The sequence below is a fragment of the Zalophus californianus genome, chromosome 3 (assembly GCF_009762305.2).
Source record: "Zalophus californianus isolate mZalCal1 chromosome 3, mZalCal1.pri.v2, whole genome shotgun sequence".
NCBI lineage: Eukaryota > Metazoa > Chordata > Mammalia > Carnivora > Otariidae > Zalophus > Zalophus californianus.
In genome coordinates, this window is record NC_045597.1 from 134,053,084 (window position 1) to 134,078,827 (window position 25,744).

Consider the following 25,744-nt stretch of genomic DNA (forward strand, 5'->3'; position numbering starts at 1 on the left):
AGAATACAAGACTAGCTTCTGACAGTCTGGTCCATGTGTTAGAAGCATATAAAAGTTAATCATTTTGCTGTGGTGCCAGCTTGTGTGCGAAGAAAAGCTGTAAACCACAGCTGTATGGAGTAACAATTGTGAACTTTACTGGCTTGCACATGTGAGACATCAGTAAACCGAATAAAATGTCACTGAACTGAACCTGAGAGCTGGAAGTGGAGAGAGGACCGCTTAGATTTTATTAAGGTTTGTATTTAGCAGAGTCGTTCCATTCTTTGCATTTCACAAGGGTAGTTGAGGTTACACAAAAACCAAATCAGCTGTTTTCCAGATGATTAGGTTTGGCTTAGCCACGACAATGGTGATTGCTTAGTAATCAGTGGGATCACCGGGTGGTTGACCTGGTTTGGTGTGTAAATGACAAAAAAATCCAGACATCATCTAAAATCAATTGGGTTCAATCAGTTTGGCCAGGCAGCAGTGGCATCAGTTACTCAGTGGTCTGCCTTGGATATGATCAAAAACCTGAAACTACTGCAAAATCTTAAATTAGGCCATCCCAGGTGATGGACTTTCTTGGTGTTGACTGCTCAGTGCTCTGCACTGCTGATACCCAACCTCAGGTAAGAAACTTGAATACTGTCTGCCTCAGTTTCCTTTCTTTGTGGATTGGGGCCACAGCTCACAGGATTGTCACATTAAAAACTCATTTCACACACTTAGCACAGTATCTACTACCCTGTAAACATTCAGTGAATGTTAGTATTTAAGAATTGTTAACTCTTTTCTGATCTGGAATTAAGTTACAAATATAGGGCAAGATAAGTGGATTTCTACATTTATTTCCTTATCTCTGATGCATTTTTAAAAAGACGGATAATATTACATAGTACTGTGGTCTTTCTTTATTCCTTTCTTTTTTCTTTCTTTCTGTTGAGAGTTTGTGATTTCTGTGTTTTAAAAATAATATCTTAAGAAAATAAACAGCATAAAATAAACCCTCAAATCTTAAGTCCTCAGTTTGTTTGCTTTCCTTTCTAGTCAACCAACCCAACATTTAATGAGGCCTTGGGCAGTAGAAAATTGGATATTCTATAAAACTCTGATTAATCTCTAAATAATAACATTTTAGTAAATCTCAAAAGGTATGCTGAAGAGGTTGCCACTGAGTCAAGTTATTTGGCTTTGACTAAAACTCCTTGGCCAACTAGGACCTCTAGGGGTTCCATGTGGCTCTAATCAAATCCCCTATACCAGCAACATCTGCATCTATACTCACCACTGAAACTGTTAACTATAAATTTAATAAGAACACTTTGTTCCCAAAGCTCAATAAACATTTATCCAGCCCTCTGGATGATAAAACCCAGATACAAAGAAAATAACTCATTCAAGCACTCCTAACCAGTAAGTGGCAGAGCTGAGACAAACCCCAGGTGGTTTGATCCCAGAACTCACAATCTTAACTACTTCACCTCTGCAATCCAGACCTCAAATAACTTGAGCAAAGCGTCTGAAATATGAAAGGACCGTGGCATGGACAAAGACCAGCAAGAAGGTCAGGCTACGTGGAAGGAAGTGAGATGAACTAGGGCCTGCTCTTATAAAGTGTTGGATGTAATGTTAAATAAAAATTGAATGCACAACTTATTCACTCATTCATTCCCATGTATTTGAATGCTTACTCTCTGCTAAATAGACCACTAGGTATAGAGTGGTAAATAGAATACACCTAGTGCCCTCCCTCATGGAGCTTAGACTCCAATGGGAAGACAGTGTTAATTAGATTCATGGGTAGCTTTCAGTGTTACATCAAGGAACATCTTTAGCTTTGATGAGACATTCTCTGGAAACATTTAAGCCATAAATCTGTTTCATTCAGATTCATTACTCATCCATGGTGCTACATAACTCTGCAAAATGGTTCACAGTCAATTGCTTATCTCCTTAAGATAATGAGCCATGGCATTCTTGGATGATTGAAGGAAGAATCTGTGATACTGAAGTTTGACAGGAGATGGTGGATATGATCCATCCCTAGAAGGCAAGGGTAGAAATCATCTAAAATGTTCTGGTGCATTGGAGCATCTTCAGTAAACAATTTTTCTTTAGCATCTACTATTTGTAGGACACTTTGCAAGTCTTTAGCAGGTGCTAAAGAAATATTTTTTGATGAGACATTCTCTAGAAACATTTAAACCTTGATTGAGAATAGAAATACATAGTGCCTGGCTTCGAAGGGCTTATAATCTCTATAAGGAATCATTCCTAAACAAAAATACCCATGAAAGGTAGAATATTTATATTGACTTGAAAGGACTCAGACACAAGTACACTGACTAGCTGCAGCCTCTAGAATTAGCACAGCGTTGTGATGCTTGTAGAGTTACTTCATCAGAGGAATAATCTTTTTGCTGACCTATATTCTGTATAGGTTCTGTTCTTTTAAAAAAAAGATCAGTAATTATGGCATCCCCCATATGTAAGATAAGACTTTAATTTACAAAGTTTTTGAAATCAAAGGGTTATTTTGTATGCTATATCACAAGGCCAAGGTCTGTATCATAAGGCCAAGGTCTCAAAAAGGCAATGCCTGTGCTTAAGAAAGAAAGAAAAATAGATTAATTTTATCCTTGAACACCATGATGCATATAAGTTTCAGTAGAACTTTCTGGGCACTGCCATTTTATAAGTTGGTAATAACAACAACAAAAAAATAAAAATCATATATATAAAAGAGAAATGGGGGTGTGTGGATGTTCAGAAAACCTGTGGCAGTATAGTTAGATATGAGTAATGCTGACCAATTAGGCATGTTGTACGTTTTGTTTCCTGCAGAATGTTGCCTTTCTCAGTATGCCTCTCCTTATTTTCTGGATTCTGTAGTTTTTCTCAAAGATGTGCACCTGGATATTCAGACTAGGTCCTTTTAAAAAGGAGCTGGGTGATATGGAATAGTCATTCCTTGGAGTAAAGCAAAATAGTGGGCAAATGTGAAAAATAGACTTGGGGATAACAATGCTTGCAGAGACTCAGTAGAAAAAAGATTTACATAGTGATGACTGCATTCATATTAGTACCCAGTTTTTCAAAATGGCGGGTATTTACTAATGTCTAATCTGAAAGAAGCATGATTTTTTTTTTTTACTAGGAGAATATGTATTATGAAGATGTTAAAGATAAGCACACTGAATTCCTTAATCTTGAAAACATTGTAGGGAGGGAGGAAAACCTATACTTCTGTCCCCTCTCTCATGTGCTAAGAAGAGTGGTGTAAAAATTGGGGATCTGAATAAGCTCACTGTAGCCACAATAGCAAAGTAAAGGAGGAGTAACTAAAGAGACCACAGAAACGGAACCATTGCTAGTTGCTTAGGGTGATCAGCTGTGAAGAGCGCGTTGACGAATTATATATTCAGGTCTCGGTAAAAATCATTTACACTTCCTCCATTTATCTAAGCCACACTATCATCACCGCCCCCTCCTCCTTCTGTTGCCCTACTAAACTGCTACGAAACAATAATACGTTGTGCAGATTTTAGTTCTATCTTCTTTATCTGGTTCTTTCTTATTTCCCCCACCTCAGGGTTCTTTTAAGATTTTACGACCATAGGTAGAATTTCAGAGCTGAATGGAAGCCTAACATTATTCAATCTTTTTTACTATAATTTGCATCCACAATTGTTACTCTAATTCATTTGTTTGTTGGTCAGCATGATGTTGCTTTAAAAAAAAGAAAAAAAACTTTTAAAGAGCAGTGTTAGTTCACAGTAAAATTGAGGGGAAGGAACAGAGATTTCCCATATAACCCCTGCCCACATATGCATAGCCTCCTTCATTATCAGTATCTTCCACCAGAGTGGTACATTTGTTACAGTGGATGAACTTATACTGACATATCATTATTACTCAAAGTCCATAGTTTACATTAGGGTTCACACTTGGTGTTGTACATTCTGTGGGTTTAGACAAATGTATAATGACATGTCTCCATCATTATGGTATCATACAGAGTATTTTCACAGCCATAAAAGTCATCTGTGCTCTGCCTATTCATCCCTTCCCCAAGCCTGATCTTTGTCATGTAGTTGGAATCATATAATATGCAGCCTTCTCAGATTGGCTTCTTTCACTTTGTAATGTGCATTTAAGATTCTTCCAAGGCTTTTCATGACTTGTTAGTTCATTTTCTTTTCTATTGTCTGGATGTACCTTAGTTTATTTATCTGTTCGCCTGCTGAAATACATCTTGATTGCTTCCAAGTTTTGGTAACAGGATTTTGTGTGGACATAAGTTTTCAATCCTTTTGGGTAGATATTGAAGAGTGGGACTAAGAGTATGTTAGTGTGCTAAGAGTATGTTTCGTTTGTAAGAAACTGCTAAACTCTCTTCCAAAAACGGCTATACTGGGGCACCTGGGTGGTTCAGATGGTTAAGTATCCAACTCTTGATCTCAACTCAGGTCTTGATCTCAGAGTTTTGAGTTCGAGCTCCACACTGGGCATGGAGCCTACTTAAAAAAAAAAAAAAAAAAAAGATGGCTGTACCATTTTGCATTCCTACTGGCAATGAATGAGAATTCCTGTTGCTCCAAATCTTTACCAGCATTTGATGTTGTCAGTAGTTCTTGATTTTGGCTATTCTAATAGGCGTGTAGTGGTGCCTCATTGTTATCCTAATTTGCGTTTCCCTGTTGACATGTGATGTGGAGCATCTTTGCATATGCTTATTTGTCATCCATGTATCTTCTTAGGTGAAGTGTCTTTTAAGATCTTTGGTCCATTTTGGGGTGCCTGGCTGGCTTAGTCCGAAGAGCATGCAACTCTTGATCTCAGGGTTGTGAGTTTAAGCCCCACCTTGGGTATAGAGATTACTAAAAAAACTTTAAAGAAAAAAAAAATCTTTGGTTCATTTTTCAACTGGGTTGTTTTCTTAATGAATTTTAAGAATTCTTTGTATATTTTGGATAACAGTCCTTTATCAGATCTATCTTTTGCAAATAATTTTCTCTGATGTTGCTTTTTGAACAATATCATTTATTGCCCTGACCAGCTCTCTGATTTATAGCCCATGTAAATTTCTTATATGTCCTGGCCACAGATGTCATACAGTCTCTTTTTGGCACCAGGTCGACATTACACAGTTCTTGTAGTTTCCCCTCAAAAAGGTTCTACCCCTCTTAACACCACATTGCCTGGTATTGATCTAAATGAAGCTGTGTAGCCACAAAGGGTTTGCTCTGTGGGTGCCATGGCAGAATGCTATGGCATACAAGTAGAAGACCACTAATATCCTCAGACTCCTCATTTGACATACCATACAAGTGAGTCACAGAGGGTAGAATGATCTAAAGTCAATGGCAGGCCTGGGATAAGAATCCGGATTTCTCACTTTCAAGTCTAGCATCCTTTTCATTGCTTCCATGCTGAGGAGGGAGAACCAAAGAAGCATTTATAGTTTCAAGCACTCAGTTGTTATCCTGCACAATGGGAGTTAGCAGCATCTTATTTCCTGAAGCCCTCTGTGGCTTTCACGGTCTTAACTGAAAACACAAGGAAACCCAAGTATTGTGCTTCACACAAAGAATTCATGCAACAGACTCATCATCAACAGATAAGGTGTATTGAGCAGAACTTCTAGAGGGGGCTTTTAAAATCTGCAGTGATCAGCTTATTCTCTCCTGCCTGGGCATTTTACTTAGGATTCTAGTCTTAGATATGGAATGTCACTTTTCTCTGTGAAACTACCTGATCCATTCGAGATTTTACTCAAGACTTTGATCTCCTTAGTGCTTGTACCCTACTGGTTTACATCCAGACCATCCAACTTTGGCCAAATGGTTGAGGACTCTACCTGAAGGCCACTGGAAGAGCAAAATAGCAAAGATTTTGTCCATGGTCTCAGTGACTTATGATGCCTTAGCAAAACTTTCCTTTTCCATGTTTTCTTTCCCCAGAAATTGCCTTTATAGTTAGTATTTTCATTGGTAGGAGGGACAAGTAATGTGTTTATGCTTATAAGGGTAAAAAAACAAATAGTATTTTGAGGGTTGCTGGAGTGGTGGGGGGTAGGAGGGAGGGGGTGGCTGGGTGATAGACATTGGGGAGGGTATGTGCTATGGTGAGCGCTGTGAATTGTGCAAGACTGTTGAATCACAGATCTGTACCTCTGAAACAAATAATGCAATATATGTTAAGAAAAAAAAAAGAAGAAGAAGATAGCAGGAAGGGGAAGAAAGAAGGGAGGGGGAAACGAACCATGAGAGACGATGGACTCTGAAAAACAAACTGCGGGTTCTAGAGGGGAGGGGGGTTGGGGGATGGGTTAGCCTGGTGATGGGTATTAAAGAGGGCACATTCTGCATGGAGCACTGGGTGTTATGCACAAACAACGAATCATGGAACACTTCATCAAAAGCTAATGATGTAATGTATGGTGATTAACATAACAATAAAAATTTAAAAATAAATAAATAGTTTTTGCTATTATTATATGTCTAATAAAAATGAGAAGCTCTTGGGGAGTTTGATGTATAGGGTCTCTGAAAATCTCTGGAATTTTTATTAATTAATTTATTTATTTATCTTTAGTTTTTTATTTATTTAAGTAATCTCTACACCCCACATGGGGCTTTAACTCATGGACCCCAAGATCAAGAGTCACATGCTCTTCTAACTGAGCCAGCCAGGCACTCCAGTCTCTGGAACTTTTAAAGATCTCTCTTCTCACTAAGCATTCTGCATCTTCCAGGTAGAATCCTTTCCCCTTCCTGTCAAACTCCTGAAAATCCTTCAAGATCTAGCTCATTTATTGCCTACTTTTCAGCTTTTTTTCTCATTCTTGCAAGAAAACTTAGTCTTCTGTCCTCTCAGGTCACTTTATTCAGGTTTATTATAACACTTTCCACTTCAAGGCAATGGATTGTTTATATGTCAGTCTTCTCCCTTCCCCCAGCAGCTTCTCTGGGCTGTCCTCCCCTTGAGACGAAGAACTGTGTTCTGTTCATCTTTGGAAGACCCATGGAGGGCCCTTAATGTCTTATTTCAAAGCATGAATAACTTGAGCACCATTAACTGAAAGCACCTCTACTAAGAAACTGTCCTCTTACCCAGACACTGGATGGTCTATAGGTACCCAGCATTTCCATCAGCAGACTCATTCTGTGAATGTTTTGTTCCTAGAAGGCTTTCCATATCCTGCAAACATCTCACCTGAGTGAAGTAATACATTTCTCTATGCATGAACAAATGAGATCTGGATTAGTTGTCAGAGGAGAATAGTAACCTGAAGATTTGGAACATAGGGGAGGTTTGATGGAGGAGGTCTGTACCGCCTGGTCGAGGAAATAGGGAAACTGGCTGCTGGAGTAGGGAGGAGATACAGCATTAAAGCCATGTGCACGGGCGCCTGGGTGGCTCAGTTGGTTGGGCGACTGCCTTCGGCTGAGGTCATGATCCTGGAGTCCCGGGATTCATGATCCTGGAGTCCCGGGATCGAGTCCCGCATCGGGCTCCCTGCTCAGCGGGGAGTCTGCTTCTCCCTCTGACCCTCCCCCCTCTTATATGCTCTCTCTCTCATTCTCTCTCTTTCAAATAAATAAATAAATAAATCTTTGAAAAAAAAAAAAGCCCTGTGCACCTTCAGAAGTAGAAATGGGAGTGCGCCAAGGAGTGTGTGTAACTTGAATACATCCTTTGCCTAAATTACAGTTTTTCCAGGACCAGCATTGGTTGGACTAAAACCTGCTCTGCTGCATAGGGATGTTGCTCTGACGCTGGAATAAGCAAATCTCACATGTCAGTGATGAGTGGGTTCTGACAGATATGTGTATGTGAATTTCATTTTTTTCTGAATGGGTCAGGTCTTCTTTGATAAATATCAACAGTCTAGGCTCCAGTACTTTTATGAACACATGTCATGTCATTTACAAGCAAACTGCCCCAGAAAATATAGGGAAGGCAGGAAATATTAAGAGCTTTTTTTTTTTCTTTACATGGCTCTACCAATGGGGAGATTCTTTCCTGAGGATAGACTGAACTGAAGCTTCAGCCAAGGTGGCAATAAAATGCAGAAAACAGAGAGCCTCTGCTCCACTTGACCAAGTTAGGAAAGGGAAGCCTGTTACCTCCTTGAATTCTGATCATCCGGTACAGTTGTTTGGTGGGCTGACATCCTGTTTATGAGTTTTAAAGCTGAAAGGAGGAAAGAAGGAGTTACTGTTTTTCCTCAGCTCTACAATTTTGAAATCTGTGGGTCACCAATCTTTAAAGCTGTAGTTCACATTCTAAATGAAAAAGAAGAAAAAGCAAAAACATTGGTTTGGCTTCCTTCTAAGCAGATAGTCCAGAGGTGTTAATTATGCAGAACTTCCTAAGATGCCAGATAACTGCCAATTAAAAGTCAATACAGGAAGGAGAGAGGGGTTTCTTTTGGGCTTTGAATTATCCATGTGCATGTTAAAGGTTGTGCACTCAGAAAAGAGAGTGAATTTGTTATGTGTGCATCTTCTATAAAAGAGCTGGGAGGGCAGGCTGGTGTTTTATTTACTCTTGTTACTTTGCCTCCACAAAACTACACCCCATTCGATATATTATCAATGTTCTTTTCTTGAGAGATTAAGTGGGCTGGGAGCTCTCCCACCTCCCTCCTGCCCATTTATTGATATTCACACTCAAAGCCATAGAAGAATGCCAGGGTAGAAAGTTAAAAAGCTTGCAGAACAAAATCTAACAACACACTTTTTCTTTTGGCCTCCTACAACTGTTTCATATTTTTTGTAGCTGTTTTAGGTTACCTCAGTGTATCAAATCTAAAACAAATCCTTATTATATTTAGGATAGATAGGTATATAAAAACAAGCTTTTTTGCATACAGAATACTATGGTATGTTTTATACAACTACTGAATTTGACTCCTTGTATTTTTATGACTATGGTGTTGTGACTGAAATTAGAATACTGCAGGCATGGCAGGGATCACGCCAGTCCTGGTCTGTCCCACGCTGACTTGGTAAATATCACCCACACAACCTGTTAATGAGACAAAGCAGAGTTCATTACTTACCACAGTAACGGAGACCACCACCTCTCAAAGTTTTGGCAGTGTCCAGGGAGAAGGAAAAGCAGGGTCAGAATTTATTGGGATAAAGGTTTTTTTTAAGGTGGATCTTTCAAAGTGAGGGGGCTTGATAAGGGTTGGGTAAGGATCACAGAACAAAAGTCTACAATTGGTGGAAAAAGCAAGGTGAGGATTTTTGAGCCCAGGGATTCATAGAATCCTCAGGGGTAAATGGCTGTTGATATTTTCCTTTGAAGAATTGATGGTCTTAGGTCTTTCAGGGAGTTCCTATAATGAACAATCAAACCATTGCCTGGAAAAAGAAATTCATGCTAATGGAAATGGGGTGGTACAAGGTCATTTTCCTGTAGACAGTATGGTGTGGTTTAGGTTCTCAGTATCCAGACTGACTTGGATCAATGGTTTCAATAATCAGGTCTACTCAGATAACTTACTCTGGTAATAGATGAACTGAAACATTTGATTTTTTTATCTGCAGCTTCTTTCTTAGTAGCAATTTGACATAAGACTTTTACATTTCAGCATTGCTTTGCAGTAGTTTATTAGCTTATGATTTATTAGCCTATTCCTTGTGTTAGGGAAAATTTAAACAGGCAAATTTTCCAAACAAATGTCTCCTAGCAGTCACCACGGGAACCCTGCAACAAATTCTGTAAACCCAGAGAGGGCAGCAGAGGGAAGCCGAATTCTGTGCGTGATTATTTAAACAGCAACCATCGTTTTGGACAATTCTTAAGAAGCAACTGAAGATGAAATCATGGGTCCTGGGTACTTTCCAAGTGATGAAATGCTCTGAAGCAGGCAGGAAATTGCCATTGTTTAAAAGTTCCAGCTCTGTGTTCAGACCACTTGTCTCTTTCTCTTTAAGTTGGAAACAGAGAAATTGTGTGGGATCATTGTAAGCTCCATTTTAGATTCTTTCTTAACCCAGTTCCCACATAGGATATAAATTCCGTTAGATGCCTCTGACTTCCATTTTCTCTTCACAACACACGTCAGTAGTCACAGTTTCGGGAAGCACAGGAGGGTGCTCTGGGGCAGTGAGGCATCCTTAGCCAAAGAGGCTGTCTAGGGGTGAAGCTGGGAGGATGCTTTGAAACAAATGTGAACACTGTATTTACATTTAAATTAAAATGGAAACTTCTTATAGGTTATGTTACTGAAAGGTGTGTGCAGTGCATCTGCTGAGGTCTATTGTTTATTCATGCTGTAAATCCTTTGAAATGTGTTAAAATGCTTCCCACTCATTATAAAGCTCCTGCCACCCCTGGATTATGACTTTGATGTCACCAATCCTGCTTCAAAGGGTTCTTTCTGGGCTATTAATCACAGTTTAGCCTCTGAAGATATCGCCAGAGAAAACATTTGGACATTTTTGTGCTAGACTTGCTAAAAACTTTGAAATCCTGAGTGTCTTGCATATGCACAAATTGCAGCATTTCCTTTCATTGACAACTTTTTATTTTGCTACAGAATCGAATGACATCGTAGGTAAAAAAGCAAACAGAAGTCTTCAAGCACTTAGTTTGGGAGGCTAGGGATGGGAGAGGAGATTAAGGGTGGGTGGGTGGTGAGGGGAGAAGAGCTTCTGAACAGGCCGCTCAGCTTCTTCAGAGGTAAAAAGCATTGGGAATCAGAGTGGCCAAGGCATGAAGGTTCAAAGTGGGGGTTGCCTTATCATTTTTTCTCCTCTTTCATTAGTTTTTTGACTGACCAGTACTCACAGTAGGAAATTAGTAAGATTCCTTGGTATTCTCCTGCCTTCTACTCTCTGTTTTGAGACCTGTGTGGGTGGACTATTCATAGCAAATAATAATATTAATATTATTAATAATAATCAATGCTGGCTAATATGAAGTGAGCACTTACCTTGAACAAGTCCCATGTTGACAGTGCTTATCGTGAATTACCCTCATTGAATGCCCATAACAACTCTCAGAATGAGGTAATACTGTCTTCATCTTATAGATAAGGAAACTTGGGCTCTGAGATACTAGTGAACTTGTTCACACCCCGGGGAAAATGCAAAAGCCATCAGTCCCCAGGACTCAATGGCTACTGCCCATGCTCTCTATGTCCTCTGGTTCACTGCCTGGCGGGCTTTCTCCCTGTGTGCTGAGGGGCCCATACTGCCAGATCTGCTAATCAGTTTCTGTGTCTTAAACCTTCACAGTGGGGTTCTTTGTTGCCCAATTTCTCTTTTGGGAAAACTCCCAGCATCTTTTTTCTTGCTTACTCGTCTCTTTCAAAGACTGACAGTGCCCTAGTTGGAGATTGTTTTTTCTTATTGTGGTAAAAACACGTAACATGAAACCTTCACTCCTAACACATTTTTAAGTATATAGTACAGTATCGTTGACTATATGCACATTGTTGTAGATCAGATCTCTAGAACTTTGTCATCTTGCATTACTGAAACTCTACCCATTGAACAGCAACTCCCCGTTTCCCTGTCCTCGCAGCCCCTGGCAACCAACATTCTACTCTCTGCTTTTATGAGCTTATCTATTTTAGATATATCATAGAAGTGGAATCATGCAGTATTTGTCTGTGACTGACTTATTTCACTTAGCATAATGTCCCAGGTTCATCTGTGTTGTTTCAAATGGCAAGACATCCTTCTTTTATAAGGCTGAATAATATTCCATTGTACGTATATACCACATTTTCTGTATCCATTCATTATCTGATGAATATTTAGTTTTCACTGCTTGGCTGTTGTGAATAATGCTGCAGTGAACATGGGAGGCACATACCTCTTCACGATTCCGTTTCCAGTTGTTTTGGCTAAATATCCAGAAGTGGGATTGTTGGATCACATGGTATTCTATTTTTAATTTTTTCAAGAACCTCCACACTGGTTTCCATATTGGCTGCACCACTTTATATTCCCACTAGCAGTGAGTGCACCAAGATTCTAGTTTCTCCATATCCTTGCCAATACTTGTTATTTTCTCTTGTTATTGTTGTTGTTTTATATAATGACCATCCTAACAGTATAAAGTGATATCTCGTTGTGGTTTTGATATGCATTTCCCTGATTCTTAGTGATGTTGAGCATCTTTTATATAGCTGTTGGCCATTTTTATGTCCTCTTTGGAAAAATGCCTATTCAAGTCCTTTGCCCATTTTAATTTTTTTATTCTTTTTATATTTTTTTCAAGATTTATTTATTTATTTTGGAGAGAGAGCATGCATGTGCACACACAGGGAGGAGGGGCAGAGGGAGAGAGAGAATCCCAAGCAGACTCCCCACTGAGTGTGGAGCCCAACGTGGGGCTCAATCCCACAACCCTGAGATCATGCCCTGAGCTGAAATCAAGAGTCAGACGCCTAACCAGCTGAGCCAACCTTTGCCTATTTTTAAATCAGGTTATGTTATTTTATATTTTGCTGTACAGTTGTAGGAGTTCCTTATAGATCTTGGAAATTAACCCCTTACATGGTCTGCAAATATTTTCTCCCATTCTGTAGGTTGCCTTTTCCCTCTGTTGATTGTTTCCTTTCCTGTGCAGAAGCTTTTGATTTGATGTAAACCCACTTGTCTATTTTTGCTTTTATTGCCTGTGCTTTTGATATCCTATCCAAGAAATCACTGCTAAGATCAATGTTATGAAACTTTCCCCCTGTTTTTTTCTAGGAGTTTTATAGTTTCAGGTCTTACATTTAAGTCTTTAATCCAGTAGGAATTGAATTTTGTGTAAGATAGGGGTCCAGTTTCATTTTTTTGCGTATGGATATCAAGTTTTCCAAATACAGTTTGTTGAAGAGACCACCCTTTCCTCATTGTATAATCTTGATACCCATCTTAAATATTATTTGACCATATATGCATAGATTTATTTCTGGCTCTCTATTCTGTTCCATTGGTATATATGTTTGTCCTTATACCAGGACAATACTCTTTTGATTACTGTTGCTTTATAATATATTTTGAAATCAGGAAGCACGAAGCTTTCAGCTTTTCTTTTCCTTCTCAAGATCATTTGGAGCTTTGGATCCTTTGTGGTTCCAGATGAATTTTAGGGTTGTTTTTTATATTTCTGTGAAAATATTAGGATTTTGATGGGATTACTTTGAATCTATAGATCTTTTTGGGTATCATGGACATTTTGTCAATATTAGATATTTTCATCCATGAACACAGTAAAGGGTAGCAGAATATGCCACCCAAAAATATGCCACTTTGGCATAAAGATTATTTGAGCTGAAGGTAATTGAGAAGAAGTAGATATAAGAAAAGCTCCCTGCCCTCCCCCTGTTTACATAAAAGCAAGATATAAATTTGTAGAAGTACCTCCCCACCCCTCTCTACCAGGAAGGACAGAAGTTAATCACCAGAGACAACTCTAGACCCTTATCAGCCCAGAGACAGCATCAGAGGAATCTGTATAACTTTACTAACTTGCCCTTACCTTCCATTGGCTTCCTCATATATTTACTTTCCCATAATTTACTGCCCCTAAAAACTCAAAGATCTTTTGTCACTTACCTAGACATTTATTGTTCTTTTGTTAAGATGCTATGTGAACCCAACTCTCTAACCACCCCTTGAGTTAACTTAACACTAAGTATCACCAAGTACAAGTCTTTTGCCTCCTTGGTTAAGTTAATTTCTAAGTATTTTATTCTTTTTGATGCTATTGTAAATAGTATTTTCTTAATTTCCTTTTCAAATTTTCATTGTTAGTGCATAGAAATGAAACTGATTTTTCAATGCTGATTTTATATCTTACAATTTTGCTGAATTGATTTATTAGTTCTAACAGCTTTTTTGGTAGGATCTTTAGGGTTTTCTACATAAAAGATCATGCCACCTGTGAACAGAGATCATTTTACTTCTTTCTTTACAATTTGGAAGTCTTTTATTTCTTTTTCTTGCCTAAGTGCTTGAGTTTGACTGCTAGTTGAATACAAGTGGTGAGAGTGAGCATCCTTGCCCTGTTCCTGATCTTAGAGGAAAAAACTTTTGATCTTTCACTGTTGAGTATGTTAGCTGTGAGCTTTTCATATGTCCTTTTTATGTTGTGGCAGTTTCCTTCTATTGCTAGTTTATTGAGTGAATTGGAGAGTTTTTTATTTTTTCCTTTTTGCTTATGAAACTAAGATAAATTCAATTTGTATAATAAATTATAATTTATAAATTATTATAATTTGTTTATAATTTATATCATTAAAGTTTCAAAATTCAAATTCTTCCAAATTTTTCATATTCAGAGCAGATCATTTGGAAAATTAATAAAAATACAAGGTCATAAAAGGAAAAATTACTCATAATACTATTCCTTAACTTTTCCTTCACTTTAACTTTTTTGTCTTTTTTGCTCAGGTAACTTGGCCCAGACAAGAACCAGGATAACAGCAGCCTCAAGATCTTTGCCTCCCCATTTCAGTGCTGGGAGAACCAAGGTGAGTAGCAGGTTTGTACTCAAAATAATGTGGACCATGGGGTGCTCCTGCCTTGGGGATAATCCTAGAGTAGGCAACTTTAGTTTATCTGGCCCACTGCCAGGGAAATCTGGTAAAGAGATGGAAAGCATTTAGGAAATCGGGTTCGGAAATTTGAAACAACATCATGGAATCCTTACAATGCTGTGTTACGGAAGAAAATGTTTCCTCTACCCTCTTAACTTTAGTTCTTAGGGGACTGAATTAAACTCAACCTGAAAGATTAACAAAAGAAAAAACAAATTTTAATTATATACATACAGGAACTCACTCAAAAAAGTGACTGAAGAGGGGGTTAGTTAGAATTTGAGGCCATATGCCATCTTAAAAGGGGATGAATGAGGTAGGAGGTGGGGGAGAAGGGCACTTGTGGGAGAACAAATGACTTTGGGAAAAACAAGCGGTTCCTTAGGGGAACAGATGGGGGGTTTGATAGTTTTGTGACAGTGTCTGTTTAGGCAATTTCTTATCCCAGTGCTCGTTTCTCATCTCTGGTGATAGGAGTCAATCTTCCATGGCAGGTTGTGAAACTGCCAGGGAGGAGATTTATGACAGGGGGATGATTTTGAGAGGCCCTGTTTTCAGCCAGATAAGGGGAGTTCAGAAAAAGCCTCTTCTTGTAACTGTTGATTCTCAAATGTCTTCAACTCAAAATAATACCTATGCCACTGTGGCATATTCTGGACCCCTTCATGTGATTCTCAGAAAGACCACTTAGGATACAGAATAATGACACTTGAAAGTAAAGTCTATCTAGAAGAGATAAAGCACTTTTCCTTGAGGCTGTCACCAACCTACAGAGGAGGATGACAGGGACCAAGTGGAGTCAGTAGGGAGAAAAGAAACCAAACCATTTCCTCTCATTCTTCTTTGCTCTCTGAAAAATGAGGGCTATGCTTGTCTGTGCAAAGGGAATGTTAGAAGGGTTAATAAATATTCCACTGTAAAATATTTTTTTAAATTTTTTAATGTTATGTTAATCACCATACATTACATCATTAGTTTGTGATGTAGTGTTCCATGATTCATTGTTTGTGCATAACACCCAGTGCTCCACGCAGAACGTGCCCTCTTTAATACCCATCACCAGGCTAACCCATCCCCCCACCCCCTCCCCTCTAGAACCCTCAGTTTGTTTTTCAGAGTCCATCGTCTCTCATGGTTCGTCTCCCCCTCCGATTTCCCCCCCCTTCATTCTTCCCCTCCTGCTATCTCCTTCTTTTTTTTTTCTTAACATATATTGCATTATTTGTTTCAGAGGTACAGATCTGTGATTCAACAGTCTTGCACAATTCACAGTGCTCACCACAGCACATACCCTCCCCAATGTCTATCACCCAGCCACCCCATCCCTCCCACCCCCACCACTCTAGCAACCCTCAGTTTGTTTCCTGAGATTAAGAATTCCTCATATCAGTGAGGTCATATGATACATGTCTTTCTCTGATTGACTTATTTCACTCAGCATAACACCCTCCAGTTCCATCCACGTCATTACAAATGGCAAGATCTCATTCCTTTTCATGGCTGCATAATATTCCATTGTGTATGTATACCACATTTTCTTTATCCAGTCATCTGTCAATGGGCATCTTGGCTCTTTCCACAGTTTGGCTATTGTGGACATTGCTGCTATAAACATTAGGGTGCACGTACCCCTTCAGATCCCTACATTTGTATCTTTGGGGTAAATACCCAGTAGTGCAATTGCTAGATCATATAGTAGCTCTATTTTCAGCTGTTTGAGGAACCTCCATACTGTTTTCCAGAGTGGTTGCACCAGCTTGCATTCCCACCAACAGTATAGGAGGGTTCCCCTTTCTCCACATCCCCGCCAACATCTGTCATTTCCTGATTTGTTAATTTTAGCCATTCTGACTGGTGTGAGGTCGTATCTCATTGAGGTTTTGATTTGGATATCCCTGATGCCGAGCGATGTTGAGCACTTTTTCATGTGTCTGTTGGCCATTTGGATGTCTTCTTTGGAAAAATGTCTGCTCGTGTCTTCTGCCCATTTCTTCATTGGATTAGTTGTTCTTTGGGTGTTGAGTTTGATAAGTTCTTTATAGATTTTAGATACTAGCCCTTTATCTGATATGTCATTTGCAAATATTTTCTCCCATTCTGTCGATTGTCTTTTGGTTTTGTGGACTGTTTCTTTTGCTGTACAAAAACTTTTTATCTTGATGAAATCCCAATAGTTCATTTTTTCCCTTGCTTCCCTTGCCTTTGGCGATGTTTCTAGGAAGAAGTTGCTGCGGCTGAGGTCGAAGACATTGCTGCCTGTGTTCTCCTTTAGGATTTTGATGGACTCCTGTCTCACATCTAGGTCTTTCAACCATTTGGAGTCTATTTTTGTGTGTAGTGTAAGGAAATGGTGCAGTTTCATTCTTCTGCATGTGGCTGTCCAATTTTCCCAACACCCTTTGTTGAAGAGACTGTCTTTTTTCCATTGGACATTCTTTCCTGTTTTGTCAAAGATGAGTTGACCATAGAGTTGAGGGTCCATTTCTGGGCTCTCTATTCTGTTCCATTGATCTATGTGTCTGTTTTTGTGCCAGTACCATACTGTCTTGATGATGACAGCTTTGTAATAGAGCTGGAAGTCCGGAATCGTGATGCCGCCGGCTTTGCTTTTCTTTTTCAACATTCCTCTGGCTATTCGGGGTCTCTTCTGGTTCCACACAAATTTTAGGATTATTTGTTCCATTTCTTTAAAAAAAGTGGATGGTATTTTGATGGGGATTGCATTCAATGTGTAGATTGCTCTAAGTAGCATTGACATCTTCACAATGTTTGTTCTTCCGATCCATGAGCATGGAACGTTTTTCCATTTCTTTGTGTCTTCCTCAATTTCTTTCATGAGTATTTTATAGTTTTCTGAGTACAGATCCTTTGCCTCTTTGGTTAGATTTATTCCTAGGTATCTTACGGTTTTGAGGGCAATTGTAAATGGGATCAACTCCTTAATTTCTCCCTCTTCTGTCTTGTTGTTGGTGTATAGGAATGCCACTGATTTCTGTGCACTGATTTTATATCCTGCCACTTTACTGAATTCCTGTATGAGTTCTAGCAGTTTTGGGGTGGAGTCTTTTGGATTTTCCACATACAGTATCATATCATCTGCAAAGAGTGAGAGTTTGACTTCCCCCTTGCCGATTTGGATGCCTTTGATTTCTTTTTGTTGTCTGATTGCTGTGGCTAGGACTTCTAATACTATGTTGAATACCAGTGGTGAGAGTGGACATCCCTGCCGCGTTCCTGACCTTAGGGGGAAAGCTCTCAGTTTTTCCCCATTGAGAATGATATTCGCTGTAGGTTTTCCATAGATGGCTTTTATGATATTGAGGTAGGTACTCTCTATCCCTATACTCTGAAGAGTTTTGATCAAGAAAGGATGCTGTACTTTGTCAAATGCTTTCTCTGCATCTATTGAGAGATCATATGATTCTTGTTCTTTCTTTTGTTAATGTATTGTATCACGTTGATTGATTTGCGGATGTTGAACCAACCTTGCAGCCCAGGGATAAATCCCACTTGGTCATGGTGAATAATCCTTTTAATGGACTGTTGGATCCTATTGGCTAGTATTTTGGTGAGAATTTTTGCATCCATGTTCATCAAGGATATGGGTCTGTAATTCTCCTTTTTGGTGGGATCTTTCTCTGGTTTGGGAATCAAGGTAATGGTGGCCTCATAAAACGAGTTTGGAAGTTTTCCTTCCATTTCTATTTTTTGGAACAATTTCAGGAGAATAGGTATTAATTCTTCTTTAAATGTTTGGTAGAATTCCCCTGGGAAGCCATCTGGCCCTGGGCTTTTGTTTGTCGGGAGATTTTTGATGACTGCTTCAATTTCCTTGGTTGTTATAGGTCTGTTCAGGTTTTCTATTTCTTCCTGGTTCAATTTTGGTAGTTGATACATCTCTAGGAATGAATCCATTTCTTCCAGGTTATCTAATATGCTGGCATAGAGTTGCTCATAATATATTCTTATAAGTGTTTGTATTTCTTTGGTGTTGGTTGTGATCTCTCCTCTTTCATTCATGATTTTGTTGATTTGGGTCCTTTCTCTTTTCTTTTTGATAAGTCTGGCCAGGGGTTTATCAATCTTGTTAATTCTTTCAAAGAACCAACTCCTAGTTTCGTTGATCTGTTCTACTGTTCTTTTGGTTTCTAGTTCATTGATTTCTGCTCTGATCTTTATTATTTCTCTTCTCCTGCTGGGTTTAGGCTTTATGTGCTGTTTTTTCTCTAGCTCCCTTAGGTGTAGAGTTAGATTGTGTATTTGAGACCTTTCTTGTTTCTTGAGAAAGGCTTGTATTGCTATATACTTTCCTCTCAGGACTGCCTTTGCTGTATCCCAAAGATTTTGAACAGTTGTGTTTTCATTTTCATTGGTTTCCATGAATTTTTTAAATTCTTCTTTAATTTCCTGGTTGACCCATTCATTCTTTAGTAGGATGCTCTTTAGCCTCCATGTATTTGAGTTTTTTCTGACTTTCTACTTGTGATTGAGTTCTAGTTTCAAAGCATTGTGGTCTGAAAATATGCAGGGAATAATCCTAATCTTTTGGTACCGGTTGAGACCTGATTTGTGACCTAGGATGTGATCTATTCTGGAGAATGTTCCATGGGCACTAGAGAAGAATGTGTATTCCGTTGCTTTGGGATGGAATGTTCTGAATATGTCTGTGCAGTCCATTTGGTCCAGTGTGTCATTTAAAGTCTTTATTTCCTTGTTCTTTTGCTTAGATGATCTGTCCATTTCAGTGAGGGGGGTGTTAAAGTCCCCCACTATTATTGTATTGTTGTCAGTGTGTTTCTTTGCTTTTGTTATTAATTGCCTTATATAATTGGCTGCTCCCATGTTAGGGGCATAGATATTTACAATTGTTAGATCTTCTTGTTGGATAGACCCTTTAAGTAGGATATAGTGTCCTTCCTCATCTCTTATTACAGTCTTTGTTTTAAAATCTAATTTGTCTGATATAAGGATTGCCACCCCAGCTTTCTTTTGGTGTCCATTAGCATGGTAAATGGTTTTCCACCCCTTCACTTTCAATGTGGGGGTGTCTTTGGGTCTAAAACGAGTCTCTTGCAGACAGCATATCGATGGGTCTTGTTTTTTAATCCAATCTGATAGCCTGTGTCTTTAGATTGGACCATTTAGCCCATTTACATTCAGGGTAACCATTGAAAGATATGAATTTAGTGCCACTGTATTGCCTGTAAAGTGACTGTTACTGTATATTGTCTGTATTCCTTTCTGGTCTGTGCTGCTTTTAGGCTCTCTCTTTGCTTAGAGGACCCCTTTCAAGATTTCTTGGAGGGCTGGTTTTGTGTTTGCAAATTCCTTTAGTTTTGGTTTGTCCTGGAAGATTTTTATGTCTCCTTCTATTTTCAATGACAGCCTAGCTGGATATAGTATTCTTGGCCGCATATTTTTCTTGTTTAGTGCTCTGAAGCTATCATGCCGGTCCTTTCTGGCCTGCCAGGTCTCTGTGGATAGGTCTGTTGCCAGTCTAATGTTTCTACCATTATAGGTTACAGATCTCTTCTCCCGAGCTGCTTTCAGGGTTTTCTCTTTGTCTCTGGGACTCCTAAGTTTTACTATTAGATGTCGGGGTGTTGACCTATTTTTATTGATTTTGAGAGGGGTTCTCTGTGCCTCCTGGATTTTGATGCCTGTTTCCTTCCCCACATTAGGGAAGTTCTCTGTTATAATTTACTCCAATATGCCCTCTGCCCCTCTCTCTCTTTCTTCTTCTTCTGGGATCCCAATTATTCTAATGTTGTTTCGTCTTATCGTATCGCTTATCTCTCGAATTCTGCCCTCGTGATCCAGTAGTTGTTGATCTCTCTTTTTCTCAGCCTCTTTATTTTCCATCATTTGGTCTTCTATATCGCTGATTCTCTCTTCTGCCTCATTTATCCTAGCAGTTAGTGCCCCCATTTTTTATTGCACCTCATTAATAGCCTTTTTGATTTCGACTTGGTTAGATTTTAGTTCTTTTAGTTCTCCAGAAAGGGTTTCTTTAATAACTTCCATGCTTTTTTCAAGCCCAGCTAGTATCTTTAAAGTCATGATTCTGAACTCTAGGGCTGACATCGCACTAATGTCTGTATTGAGTAGGTCCCTGGCAGACGGTACTACCTCTTGTTCTTTTTGTTGAGGTGATTTTTTTCGTCTTGTCATTTTGTCCACAGGAGAATAGATGAATGAGAGAATAAAATGCTAACAGGTTAACAACGTCCCCAGAAAATATACTCTAATCAAATCAGAAAAGACCTGAAACCAGGGGAAAAGAAAGGGAAAGAAAGAAAAAAGATAAAGATAAAAACAAACAAAAACAGAACAAAACAAAACAAAACAGAATATGATCACATATGATCAGGCTGGTGCATAGATCAGTGCCACACACTAGATTTTGGGTGTATTTTAGTCTGTTAGAAGAAAATGCCTCCTAAAGTTTTAAAGAAAGAAAGACTTATATATGTATAAAATAAGGGTTGATATGATGAAGGGATGGAATATGACTGTAAAGGTGAAAATCATAAAAAATTTTAAAAAAGAATTGATAAGATGTTTGAAAAAAGAAAGAAGAGGATTAAAAAAAAGGAAAGAAAGAAAGAAAAAAAGGGGGGGGGAGAAATGTGATCAGGCAGGAGACTAGAACAAAGTCATACACTAGAGATTTAGGGTATATTTTGATATGTTAGAAGAAACTATCTCAAAATTTTAAAGAGAGAACAACTTATATATATATCTGCCAAAAATAAGGGTAACTACTATGAAGGGATAGAATATGACTCTAAAAATGAAAAATAAAAAAAATTTTTTTAAAAAAGGGATTGATAAGATGTTGGTTGAAAAGGGAAAAAGAAAAATTCAAAAAAAAAAACAATTAGAAAAAATTAACTTTGAAAGACTAATGAATCATGGTAAAAAAAGCCATGAATTCTATGTGCAGTATTACCCTAGTGCTGGAGTTCTGCCTTCTCCTTGATCAGTAAACTTGGTCTTGGCTGGCTGTTTGTGCTGATCTTCTTGGGGAGGGGCCTGTTGCCGTTGTTCCCAAATGTCCTTGCCGGAGGTAGAATTGCCCCGCCCTTGCCTGTCCGGGCTAAGCAATCTGCTTGGGTTTGCTCTCAGGAGCTTTTGTTCCCTGCAAGCTTTCCGTACAGCTTTGGGGGACAACAGTGAAAACGGCGGCCTCCTAATCTCTGCCCCCGAAGAGCCCAGAACTCGGGTCCCTGCTCCTCAGTGCGCCCCCAGAGAAAAGCAGTCAGTCACTCCTGTCTCCCCCATCTCCGGCCGCACTCCGTGCTCAACCGGCCTGTGACCAAGCATTTCTATCTCTGGCACCCGACCCCTTGTGGAGTCTCCAAACCCAGCAGATCCCTGCGGTGCGCTCCCGCGCGGCTCCTCCCCGGATCTGCTGCTTGTTGGGTCCCTGCTGGAGGAGCAGTGGCCCGACTGTGTCGCCGATCACAGTTTATGGCAACCCCGAGCTGAGAGCCCGTGCCTCAGCTCTGCCTCTGCAGCCGGCTTCCCCACTCTGATACCTGGGAGCTCTGCTGCACTCAGGCACCCCCAGTCTTTCTATGACCCCAAGGGTCCTGAGACCACACTGTCCTGCAGGGGTTCCACCCCCATCTTAGCCACTGGAGCGACATCCCTCAGCGGAGCCGACTTCTAAAAGTTCCGATTTTGTGCTCCGCTGCTCTATCACTTGCCAGAAGCAGCCGACGGAGGCCCTCTCCCCCGCCGTCTATCCTCCCGAATATGGCCTCAGATTCACTTCTCTGCACGTCCTACCTTCCAGAAAGCGGTCACTTTTCTGTTCAGATTGTTGTTGCTATTCTTTTCTTCGATCTCCTGTTGAGTTTGTAGGTGTTCAGAATGGTTTGATCCCTATCCAGCTGAATTCCTGGGACCAGAGGAAATCCAGGTCTCCTACTCCTCCGCCATCTTGCTCCGCCCCCCTCCACTGTAAAATATTTTTAACTGTTATATCCTTCCAGCTTATGTTTAGCAAGGATCTCAAGGATTGATTGGCTGGTTAATGTTCATTGTATATACTAACGCCAAAATCCAATTATCTAAAAGTTGATGGAGTAATAAAATAAATAGATCACATCTCTGAATTTTCATATTTTTATTTAAATTGACTATTATTTAATAAAGAATAATAAATTCAGCCACATGGAATACTGTTGAATATTATCTCAGAATTGATACAAACATATATATGTATACTTAACTTTCTTTGAGAATGAAAGACTTACCTACATGTAATAGGGACTCAGATAATTTTTGTTAACAATAATTTTTATACCCACGTTGCTATTATAACTACATGTATCACTCTACTTTTCAGTCTTGTGAGTTTGTGGCAAGATATTAGGACTATATAACGTGGATTATATGGGCCCCTAGAAGAGATTTACATTGGAGTTTCATTGGTTCTAAGAGCCTCTTGATATTATTACATGTAAAATTTTGTAAATCCAGTTGATTCTTATTCTTCATGAAATTATGTTCTATAAAGTTGCTGTGAACACTCAATCAGCAAATACTGAAGCATTGTCCTAGGGAAAATACGTGGTTAGGTTCCTGGTAGCTTCTGCTCACAACGTTGTTGTCAACCAGTTAGTACATAATCTTGTTTCATGTGTGTTTCTATTTAAAGGCACATCATTTAATATATATTTCTTATAAATAATTATATGCAGTATTTCTTTGTATCAAATAATATTTTATTTTTTAAAAGATTTATTAGAGAGAGAGAGAGAACTAGAGCAAGAGCAAATGCAAGCGGGGTGGGGGCAGAGGGAGAGGGAGAAAATCTCAAGCAGATTCCCCTCTGAGCATGGAGCCCAATGCAGGTCTCGATCTCAGGACCTGAGATCATGGCCTGAGCCAAAACCAAGAGTTGGACGCTTAACCGACTCAGTCACCCAGGAGCCCCTAAAATAATATTTTAATTACAGTATTGTGTCATTGAATTCAGGGGCAACAGCACTATAACTCACGCCTGAATGAAGCTTATCTAATGCACATATGTTCTCCAAGAGGTATTTAATAGCCTTCTTACACTTAGGAACACTAGACAGTACTCCAGCACTATGCTTGGGGGCTATTATAAACTGAAATCACTAGCCAAAAGTACAAAAACACAAAACACATGGCACTTCAATAAGCCTGGAAAAGGACACTTGCATATAGCATGAGAGCTAAAACAGGAAGGCAGAGCATCACCTTGTTCAACCTGAGCTGGAAACACGTACATCAGGTGATCAAAGTTTTCACCACTCTGTATGTCTGTGAATAATCATGAAAGCATGGTAGGCACTGATTTGGGGGTTAAAAATGAATTTTAAAAAGTAGGCACATTCACAAATATATAATCCACAAAGAATGAGGATCAGCTGTATTTGTTTTTTTGGAGTCATTGGCTCCCACTAGACTCTGAAAGGGATCATGACACAAAAAGATTAAAGACTCCTGTGTAATATTCTCTATCAGCCCCCATTACCGTCTTTTCCTCAATTTGATTTTGTGGCTATTGGATTCTGCCAGGACCCTGTTCCCCTGCCTTCCACACCCAGAATGTCAGCACAGTGTTACCTCTCTCTACACTGCCTCCTGTTGTTCAGACCTTGCGTATGTGACAAATGTGCCCTCTAGTATGTGGCATATATTTACATCATTACCATAATAATGTGTATCAGTGAGATGAAAATGACTCGTGATTTGTTTTCATTTGGAGGAAAGATGAGTTGAAAGTTGTAGTTAAGGCACTAGAAAATAAGCGTCACAACAACAATAAAAAAGCAGTTTTTCTCTGCCTTATCCAAGGTCAAATAACACAGGTGGTCTGTTAGAAAGCTGGCTTCCAACCCATTCTGCACCACCACACTATGACACATGGATGGTGTCAAGCCAGTCTTGCTTTTCCATTGAGGGCTGCGGAGGCTTTGAGAGGAGTGATGCTGTAGGGCTTTTTTCCTTAAGGGGTGGATGGATCACTTGATAGCAGTAAAAATTCTTGACTAAAGATGTTGTCAGGAAGATGAATATAAGCACCTCTGAGGTTTCAGGATGCAAATAGTGGGCACTTACTGAGACCAGGAAAAAAATCTTTCAGTTTTTCATTTATTGCTGAAATCTAGATGGTTTATGAGACTTCTTGGAATCTATGTCTTTATCATAGAGTAAATTTTGTTGACAGATGAGGCAAGTCTTTTTAATAATACCATGCTTTCAGACCCATATTATAAGTTATATCAAATCACATAGAAAGGCAGTATATAATGTTTAAGAGGCATACGCAAACAATGAATGATGGAACACTACATCAAAAACTAATGGTGTAATGTATGGTGATTAACATACATAATAAAATTTTTTAAAAAAGTAAGGTTTTGGAATCACACAGACCTGGGTTCAGAGGTGGGCATGGCCAATTACTAGCTGCAAGACTCTGGAAAATTTCCCTAAAATCTCTGAGCCTTAACCTCCTTATATGTACAGTAGGAATAATAATAATACTTACCTCATAGGGTCATTTTGAGACCTTACTGGCATACTATAGGCAAAATGGTTATTACAATGATTTTTACTGGGGAACAGTAGATGTTTTATTATTCATGTTTTGATAACCATCTAAAACTCCATGTGTGGAGGCCATGCATATACTGAAGCTTGCTCATTTCCTGTGGACTTGGAGTCTCTATTACAATTTGTAAAGCTTACTCAGGACTACTTTGAACACTAACCAGCGCCTCTCACAGGAATTGGGCAGGACATTTGTCACGTGAGCAGAAAGCAGGCTTGCTCAGCTCTAGCTGACTTATATCATTGTATAAATTGGCATTGGAGGAGAAAGGATACTGGGTTAGACAGACAATGGTTTGATCCAGAATATTGGTTCTACTGATCATTTTGAAATTGGTTTCATTGGAAGTATTTTCTCTGCCAATAAGTAAAAGATCTCCTTGCTGTGTTGCATGGGTGCTAGTACTTGCCATCTGCCATTGAAGAAAACCCTGCATCTTTGACATTCATTACGAACGGATACACTTCTTGCATGTGTACAAAGCAGTTGCTTTTACTAACCAGTTTTCCTAATAAGGAAGACAGAGATTTTGAGAAGCTGAATAACAAGTCCAAGTCCACACAGGTAGTAAGTGGAGGAGCTAGGATTTGAACCAGGAATGT

General features: G+C 39.2%; 1 protein-coding gene across 1 annotated transcript in view; it reads left to right on the forward strand.

Annotated features, from left to right (window-relative positions):
• Window positions 1–25,744, forward strand: part of MYO3B (myosin IIIB) — a 388,457-nt gene that overhangs the window by 199,733 nt on the left and 162,980 nt on the right. Inside the window, exon 22 of the mRNA XM_027591480.2 lies at window positions 14,400–14,479. Within this exon, the coding sequence (XP_027447281.1) occupies window positions 14,400–14,479 (80 nt within the window). The remainder of the gene's footprint in view (window positions 1–14,399; window positions 14,480–25,744) is intronic.